This window comes from Rosa chinensis, chromosome 2 (assembly GCF_002994745.2).
Source record: "Rosa chinensis cultivar Old Blush chromosome 2, RchiOBHm-V2, whole genome shotgun sequence".
Lineage (NCBI taxonomy): Eukaryota > Viridiplantae > Streptophyta > Magnoliopsida > Rosales > Rosaceae > Rosa > Rosa chinensis.
The window spans coordinates 65,317,366-65,326,889 of record NC_037089.1 but is presented as its reverse complement, the minus strand read 5'-3'; the positions used below and the strand labels follow the sequence as shown (position 1 = coordinate 65,326,889).

Below are 9,524 nucleotides of genomic sequence, written 5' to 3'. Positions count from 1 at the left end.
GACCGTCATTTTATTAAAGAAAATCTTGACAGAAAGGTTATTCGTTTTCCATTTGTAAACTCAGAAGAGCAGTTAGCTGATGTTCTTACTAAAGGAGTGTCCAGGAAGATATTCGACAGCTCAGTTGACAAGTTGGGCATGATAGATATCTATGCACCAACTTGAGGGGGAGTGTAGAATAACTGTAAATCTTATGTAATTATGATTCTTATTTATTTAGGTTATCATGTAATTATAGGAATGATTGTTTCCTATTAGGATTAGACTACTTCTCTTGTCCTTGTATATATACCCCTTTGTGGGATGAATAGTATTATTATTGAAAACCCTAAAATCAAAGTATTCTTTTCTACTACTTGGGAAGAGCAAGTCGGCCACGGCATAGTAAATTAACACCACTATACTTGTATTTATGCAAAGCATTCAGACCGTTTGCCCCAATATATCCCATTTCTTCCAAATCAAGCTCTGCCTTCTCTTCAGAGAACAACCTGCATAGTACGTAACTGAACTGAAACAACTCAATACAAGCATCTGAACACAACCCATGTAATTCCAATTTGTGTAATAGTAACCATTTTAAGCATCTGGGTAATGCTAGAAATCACAACCCAATGAATTTTTTACAGTAAAACGAAGAAAGATTCAAACTTTTAAAGCTTTACAATTTGATCAAGTACCCAAAAGATTAGCTTTTCTCTTCCAATAATATGGGTGGGAAGATATATCATGCATGGATATAAATTCAAATAATTTATATGAAAAACGTAGTGAAATGAAAATTTAACGGATCAAGAGAAGCCTAGATAAACCCCCACCCGAGTTCGATCCTCGCTGCCAACAAGGGTTCGTGATCTATAAGTTCCCTACAGAAATCCATACTTGTGGGCTGTGCGACAGGTACGTGTCAAACGTAAGTCCTACAGAGTTGAAGTTGTAGGCTTGGCCTGGCGATGGTGGTGTAGCGTAACCAAGTTCTCACCTATACTTTTCGTAACAAAAAAAAAGAAGGAGAAGAGCCTACATAAAACAAATACAGTAGATTCGTAACATAAAATAGGAAAAAGGAAATAAATTTTACCTCTTTTGAGTATTGCAAGAGATCATTCAATTCTAGAATTCTTCTTTCCTATCAAGATCAACCAATTGGACAAGTAAGAAATAGTAAAAATAACTGATGATAATTTTAACCTGATAAAGTGATAAGTGATAAAAAGTTTTAAGTCAAATTAAGGTTGATTTTTTTTTTTAATTTGAGAATAAGAAACTTTTATTGAAGATAATCAAAGTTATATAACACAGGAATGACTGGTGGTGGACATGAACTGTCCACTCTCCTCCCTAAAATAGAAACTAGTTACGGGTCTGTAATCATAATTCATAAATGACCTCCATGAGCCGAAAGGACCCAACCCCTAACCACCTGAAACACCCAATCTCTCGGGTTATAAAGAATCCCGAGAATTTTGATATCACCTCATAGACAACCGCTCGAATAACCAACTCCCTCTTCCTCACCGTGTCCTAAAGATACAAGACCACGACCTTTCAAAAAAAAAAAAAAGATACCAAACCACGTGCAAGGATCACTCGTCATCATATTGGCCATAAGATAAATATGAAATTAAACCAATTCGTCCCCAGGAATGACATCACATCCATGGCACCTTAATTTGACCCAACCTTAGCTCAAAAGAGTAGGGATATACTAAAGACCAAAAAAACCAAAAAAGCCTAGCCAAAACCCTAACAGAAACCCTACTTTAAACAAAAACAAATAGTAGCCGTCACCAAACTTTTCCCTCTCCCTAAGAGACCCGCCGGCAGACCACCACCATAAGTCTTTCCTGTCGACCTCCCAATGCCGAAGAAACTCACTCCATGCAGCAAGCCACCTCAATCTTGAACGTTGTTGACCGGATCCGGGCTTAAATCCAGATCCGGTCGACCTCGCCATGCCTTGCCACCCGGTTGCGTCCAACAACTTGAGAACCCGACTTCACCTTTGTAAACTCCACCAATCGACCCATCTCAGAGAGGTAGCCGGCGCCAAACGATCCATAGCATACTGCCGCCATGATCTGGCCTCCATCCACCTACTCCATGCCCTCGTCGATCGCCCATCACACATCCTGCATACTTGCGTCACAGCCTGAGAGGAGAGAAACATCGTGCCCAACCTAGACAGATGAAAAAAAAATACTAGAACTGAGGTCTCAAGCCCCCAAAAACCAGTCCGGCAACACCGCCACTCGTCAGTGAGGCGAGGAGCCATGGTCAACGAGGGGGCATCGCTGCACAGGAAGCAACCTCTCATTTGCTTCTTCCAACCTTAGAGTTTCTTCCCGGTATTCTCGAAGCAAAACCTGTTTCGAGTTGGTGCTGCCTTGAAATTAGTGTAATGTTGATTTTTTTTTTTACTATGGTGGAAGTTCAGAGTGGTGGAATTAAGCCCTTGAATGGAGAACCCCAAAAAAAAAAAGAAACTTTGGAGAAGAAGAACATGAGAAAGGTGAAAATACCCTTAAAAATGGGAAGAAAAAAAAATGCAAACAGTACTTGACCTTTGGCCCGTTAGTAACTTTAGTACCTGACAAAAAAAAAATATCACTTTCTGAAGTTCGGACCCCGACTCTGTTTTAGTACCTAAAACATTGTTGGCCGTTACGGCGTTTGCTAGGTGACAAACTTTGAGGGGTATTCTCGTCCCTTCACTCAATTTCTTCTTCTTCCTCAAGCTCTCTTCATTGTCTTCTTCCTCTTAACTCTCCTATCATCTTCTCTAGACTATTGCCAAAAGAATGAAACCCAAAATTGGGGCAAATTCGGAAATGGCTTCGAATACGAATCAGTCTTTGCTGCCATAGATTGGACCCGACGGCCTTGCTCGGGAGGCCTCTGTCATTACCTACACTGAGAAAGTGATCGAGGAAGGAAGAATGACATCAATTGAGGAAATATATAGAAGAAAATTACTCTAAAATCCGCGATGTCGAGCGAGAGTTTGCAAGTCTTTCATTGCTTACCCAATTGTTCTTGGTTGTTAATGATTGAATATTTAATGTGGTTGCAATCCAAACCCAAAGAAATTCCTCTCTCTTGTTCTTCCTTCTCCCTTCCTCTCTCTTGTTCTAGATTCTTCATTTTCATTGGTCTGCTGTGTATTTACTCAAATGTATTGAAGCATCAATCAAGTTGGGTTGGTTTAGCCTATTGAATATCTAGACTTACACTTTGAATTGAACTGGGTTTTGGATCTATTGCAGCAACAAGAAAATTGGGGTTTGGATCTTTCCTACAAAGAAGGTGATGGTGGGCGTATGTAGTATATAACTATGTACAGAAAAGGAAACAAGAGGATGGGGGAAAGAGTCAATCCAAATCAACCATAATTAGCAGAGAGAGAGTACCTCCATTTCCAGATCTGTTTTCACAAAAGCTTGCTCTTTCACTAATTTCTCTACAAACGAAGAGAACGAACAAGAAATTGTCATAGAAATTCAAAATCACTGATGAAATCAACTAAAAAACGGAGAAATTCAGATCAATACGAACCTGCGGTGAGCTTCAAGTTCGCGAAGCTTTCGGACGAGGTCGACTCCGGCGGACGTGAAGAGTAGGCGAACGTCTTCGGAGTGCGTGAAAATTAAAAAAACAAAAAACAAAAAAAAATTAGAGTTGAAATTACTTATATGTCCTTCGTTGACTAACGCCGTAATAGAGTTAACGGCTCCAGGTACTAATGTTGAGTTGGGGTCCAAACTTCAAGTTCCAAAGTGATATATATATTTTTTTGTCAGGTACTAAAGTTATTAATGGGTCAAATGTCAGATACTGTTTGCATTTTTTTCCCTTAAAAATATGACACCTAACTGACACTGTAACAGAGTCAACAGCTTCAGGTACTTATATTGGATCGGGGACAAAATTTCAGGTACCAATGTGATGTTTTTGAAAGTTAAGGTACCAAAGTTATTAATGGGTCAAATGTCAGACACTATTTGCAATTTTTTTCCCTTTTCTTAAATATTGTTATATTTTGTTCAATACACTACATTGCACGTATGTATTATTCAATGTGCTAATTTGTTCAGTGTACTACATTGTTCAATGCATTATATTGTTCAATGTACTAATTATTTCATTTTATAAATATTAAAAACAAAATTCATAGTAACACAACACATCATAAACACAACAATGGCAAAAGGAAGCTCTTAAAACCGTGAGAAGATTGAATAATTTTTTGTTGCATACTTACGGCACGAGAAAACCACACCAGAACTTCTTATCATGTTAAGAAAAGTCATCGATGAGATACAATGTGACATCAATTTCAAAAAAAAAAAACAAATAACAAAAGACTCTTTATAAAAGTCTCATAGTCATTTTTTTTTTTTTAAGAAGATATAAAAGCCTCATAGTCGAATCATAAACACTATGTATCAAATAATTATTAATTTATATATTATATGCAGAGTCCATATAATTCCTTTTATAAATTTTACAAATTATTTCCAAATCGAAACCGACTAAAAATAGAGATTATAATTTTATTAAATTTTAAATTATCGAGAAAATTGAGGTGGGTGTGCTGGCGGCTATGAAGGACGGACGTCGGCCCAGTTTATGCACAATCGTATTGGTAAGCAGACCCTAAATATGATATTAGTAGCCTGACCGGAATCTATTAAAGCCTATAACACTTACCGGCTAATCCGACTTTTCCTTTATTCTTTTCACCCGAATCTTCAAACCCACGTAGCATTAATGTGGTGGAGATCCGCTTCCTTCATTCTCGACAACCGTCCCCAAAACGACGTCGCACCGCCCTCCAGACCCGACTCCCTTACTCTCTCCCCACCCACCATGGCCGACGCCGCCCTGCAAAGCCCTAACGCCAACTCCGCCTACTACCAGACCCGGGCCGCCCACCACGGCGTCGTCACCAGCGACTGGCTCGCCCAGGCCCAGGCCGCGGCCGCCGTGGGCCGAAACCCCGACGATCAGGGCTCCGTCGTCGCCGCCGAGGCTGAGCCCAAGCCGGCGGCTTCTGAGTCCGGGAAGCCGTTCAGCGTCATCGTGGAGTTTAATAACTGGCGGAAGCAGCCTGATTTGGCTGAGGCCGTGGCGGCGATTCGGGCCTTGGCGTCTGTTATTAGGTCCAGCGAGGCCACCACTATGATGGAGCTCGAAATTGAGCTCAAGAAGGCTTCCGATTCTCTTAAGGTGACTCAATTTCTCAGCCCCTATGATATTTTCTGATTCTTTGATTGGGCGAGTAGAGTAGTTCATGTGCTAATTCAATTTAGGAAAAGTTATTTTAGCTTGAGAATCATCCAATTTAATCTTGTATAGTAATCTTGATTTTGAAAACATCTTCATCAAAAGTTGAAAACCAATGCATTGTTCTGAATTGTAGTGATAGTCCCTTTAGGCACTTGAAATTGGCTGAAGGAAAACTCTAGTTGCTGTCGGTATTAAACTTTACCATGTCAATGAGAAGGCCGCGGTTTTGGTTACACTGAAGTAAGCATGATAGAATCTATAAACAAGTCATCGATGAAAATGAGAACTTTGCCATGGCAGCATGATACTGAACTTGCTTCTATGTCTTCAGGAGATCTTTTCAGTTCTTTGATCGGTTATTAGTATTTAGAAGTTAACTCTTAGTAAATCAAGTTACAAAATGTATGAGAGGTCAAGCTAGAAACTTCATTTCCTTTTCGAGTAGAACTTCGATTAACTTGATTTTCTCATGATCTGCTTCAGTCATGGGATACGACGTCTATATCTTTGACTGCTGGATGCGACCTGTTTATGCGGTATGTTACTCGAACTTCAGCTCTAGAGTATGAGGATTTCCACTCAGCCAAGTCTCGTTTGATTGAACGGGCAGAGAAGTTTGGGGAGATATCTACAAAGGTACTTGAGTCATGACCTAAAAAGATGTCTTTGAGGTACTGTTGCAGGTTCCAGTTGTTCAGTTACACTTGTTCTTATACTGCAGGCTCGTAGAATCATTGCTGTCCTTAGTCAAGACTTTATATTTGATGGTTGTACCATCTTGGTTCATGGTTTCTCTAGAGTCGTTCTAGAAGTACTGAAGACTGCGGCACAGAGCAAGAAACTCTTTCGAGTTTTCTGCACAGGTTTTCTTCTTTCTCATGCTGCCAATTTTGTTGGCGTATATTTTTTTGGTAAACATGTTGGTGTAATTATTTACTTGGCATCTGGTATAGGGAATATTCAGATTATGGTTGTTTATTTTGTTTTACACTTGCTGCCTTGCACCACCTAGAATCCCCTGAATAGGTAACGTTCTTCTTAATGTATGCCAGTGTATAGTCTTGCTATTGAGTTATTTGTAGGTAGTAGGACTAGTATGAAATAGTTTCCATATGATTGGTTCTGCTTTATTGTTATCGTCTACCATGTTTTAATGTGCGTTCTGTACACTGCAGAGGGAAGACCAGACAGAACAGGATTACGGTTATCAAATGAGCTGGCCAAGCTTGATGTTCCTGTGAAGCTCCTAATAGATTCTGCAGTGGCATATACCATGGATGAGGTTGACATGGTGTTTGTTGGGGCAGATGGAGTGGTTGAAAGTGGAGGTATTATAAATATGATGGGAACATATCAAATTGCATTGGTGGCACATAGCATGAACAAACCAGTTTATGTGGCTGCTGAAAGCTACAAGGTATTTCATACTCTTCTATATATAGTGAAGCAAACTTTGTTGTATCAGTTGTGCATTGCTTACCGGCAATTATTTTCTCCTCTTTAGCACTTTTTCAGCAATATGTTTGTGAATTTTGCTGCACCTGCAAAAGATTTTCCCATAATTCTTATGTTCTATGACCTGATACATTCCACGGTTTTTTTTTTTTTTTTTTTTTGCAGTAGCATTGCTATAAGATTTAAGAGTAGGAATAGCAGTTTTCTTTTTAGACCTTTGTAAGCTCTGAAGGTTAGTTCCACGAATCATTTCAAATTTACATAATTTGATTTGTTGTTTTCCAGTTCGCTCGCCTTTATCCATTGGACCAGAAAGACATGGCCCCTGCATTACGCCCCATTGATTTTGGGGTTCCCATCCCGTCCAAGGTTGAGGTTGAAAGATCTGCCCGTGATTATACGCCTCCTCAATATCTCACTTTACTCTTCACAGACTTGGGTGTGCTCACTCCATCGGTTGTCAGTGATGAGCTGATTCAGCTGTACTTGTAACCATTCATGATATGGATTTTGGCCTTAAACATGACTCTTGTTAACCCCCTTCACCAAATTATGAACGTGTTTATGTCAATGGAAGCATTTTGTTTCAAGGGCTGATGAGCGATATTTGTTTTAATCTTTGTTAGTTACCAGAATACCAGTGATGCATTTTGGCAATTGGCTTTTGCTAGAGGCACTTGGCCTTTGTGATGCTGTCGAATAGTATGTTCTATCGAGCTTACATCAGTGGATTACTTGCTCAGTTCTTGTTTTATGTTGTTCGTCATCTACCTACTCCCTCTTTGTCGGATTTTCTATTTTGTTAGGCCATCTACAATAGAAGGTTCAAAGTCTATATTTTAGACCATGGTTGAGCAAAAACCATCTCCAATCATGGATTAGGTCTATTATAAAAATGTTCCATTTATTGGTCTAAATATAGACCACCATTTAGACCACCAAAGTTGGCCCACTTCAAACTTCAAGTTGCATGATTGCATACAGAGATGTTCCCCTGGTCACTAGCTGACCAAGGATTATATGGTCAGTAACCGTCCGATTGAAATCGGACGGTTGACAGCTTTTATCTTTTAAAAAGTTAGAGAACTGTCAACTGTGGGGTTGTCAACAGATTCACCAAGGAGGAACTGTGTAAGATCCTTATGTTGATTTGGGGAATTTGGAAAAGTAGGAATTCACAAGTCTGGGAACAACAAGGAAGGCATGCCTCTGAGACATGTTTTCTAACGCTTGGCTGGTATGAAGAATTTAAAAAACATACTGCCTCGTCGTTGGTTCGACAGGCGAGGTCAATAAGATGGAAGGCACCAAATCCGGGAAAGGTAAAGATCAATGTTGATGGTGCATATCAGGTGGAATCTCGACGAGGAGGAGTGGGATGTGTAATCCGTGCTAGTGATGGCAGCTTTGTAGCTGGACAGGCTCGACCATATACCCTTCTCACCTCTCCATTTCATGCTGAATTACTAGCATTGCGCGATGGACTCTTTCTAGCTCAAACCCTGCAGCAAGATGAGGTAATTTTTGAGAGTGACTGTGCACTTTTGGTACAAGCTATTCAGTCTCCAACTTATGCCCTTTCTACTATGCATATATTGATTGGGGAAGTCAGAACTCTGTTACAGAACCATCCTGGGTTCAATCTTACTCATGTAAACAGAGAAGCAAATGTAGTTGCACATTTGCTTGCTTCTCATGCGTTGAGGACTAGTGATAGTCAAATGTGGCTTGTAACAGCTCCCGAACTTATAAGAGATGCCATTCGAAACGATGTAATCGTTATCTGATTCAATGAAATCTATTTTCAAAAAAAAAAAAAAAAACTGTCCGATTTCAATCGGATGGTCACTGACCATATAATCCCTGGTCAGTAGCTGACCAGGTGAACGGGACCGTGATTGCATAATTAATTCAAAAAAATTTTTGAATAAATTTGATTTTATGAAATAAATTTGACCTAATAGTTTATTATAATAATAATTATTATTATTTATTAGTGGTATGATACATCAACTAAATATAATTATGGATGCAAAATCCTAGCCGCTCCCTGTAGTTGCTTCCAAATTCCAAACCCTAGCCTCCTCTTCACGGCATCCCAACCTCCCATCACCGAAAGCATGGCATCCATCGAGGATGTTACTGCAAGCTTTGCTGCTTCGCTCGCTCTTGCGGGCTCTGACGTTGTCGACATCTCCCACCTAAACGATGGAGGCAATAGATCCAACTCTCAAGCTTTTCTTTTAGCCAAACCTTTGACGAAGAAGAAATATGAAGCTGTAGACCTTCAACGCCATTTCAGGCGGATTTGGGTCCTTGATGGAGGCTTCAAAGCGCAAGCCAGCATGCAAGGCCGGTTTGTGTTTACCTTTGATATGAAGAGAGACAGAAATAAGGTTATTCGTGGAGGGCCATGGCACTTTAGCAAATCTCCTGTCTTGCAGCAATAATATGATGGGCTTGAGGATCCTCATGCGGTTTCCATGAATCATCTATTCTTCTGGGTCAAGATTTCAGGTATTCCACCTGCCCTAGAGGATAGGAAAACTATTATGAATGTGGCTTCGATTGCAGGCAAGTATTTGGACTTTGATCAGAAGCTTTTGATCACAAAGGCTTGATTAGGGTTCATGTAGCACATGCTATATCCCAACTTTTTTTTCTGACACGTATGTTGAAACTGATCCCTGGTGTGGTGAAGGAGATTACATATTTCTTTGAGAATTTACATGGAAAGTGCAGAGACTGCAATCTGATTATCCATGAACAGGATGTATGCC

The 9,524-nt window shown here is 39.9% G+C and overlaps 1 protein-coding gene across 1 annotated transcript; it reads left to right on the top strand.

Moving 5' to 3' along the window:
* Window positions 1-4,589: 4,589 nt before the first annotated feature.
* Window positions 4,590-7,498, top strand: LOC112188138 (translation initiation factor eIF-2B subunit alpha). The gene is made up of 5 exons (XM_024327184.2): window positions 4,590-5,229; window positions 5,773-5,925; window positions 6,011-6,152; window positions 6,465-6,706; window positions 7,030-7,498. Exons 1-5 carry the CDS (start codon window positions 4,771-4,773, stop codon window positions 7,234-7,236), a joined length of 1,203 nt encoding a protein of 400 aa, XP_024182952.1. The 5' UTR covers window positions 4,590-4,770; the 3' UTR covers window positions 7,237-7,498.
* Window positions 7,499-9,524: the final 2,026 nt, after the last annotated feature.

What these genes read in the sequence shown, in the direction of transcription:
- LOC112188138 (XM_024327184.2), top strand. Translation starts at nt 4,771, where the DNA reads ATGTGGTGGAGATCCGCTTCCTTCATTCTCGACAACCGTCCCCAAAAC. An exon ending in AGGCTTCCGATTCTCTTAAG is followed by an intron (nt 5,230 to 5,772) that starts GTGACTCAATTT and finishes GATCTGCTTCAG; the next exon opens with TCATGGGATACGACGTCTAT. An exon ending in TGGCTGCTGAAAGCTACAAG is followed by an intron (nt 6,707 to 7,029) that starts GTATTTCATACT and finishes GTTGTTTTCCAG; the next exon opens with TTCGCTCGCCTTTATCCATT.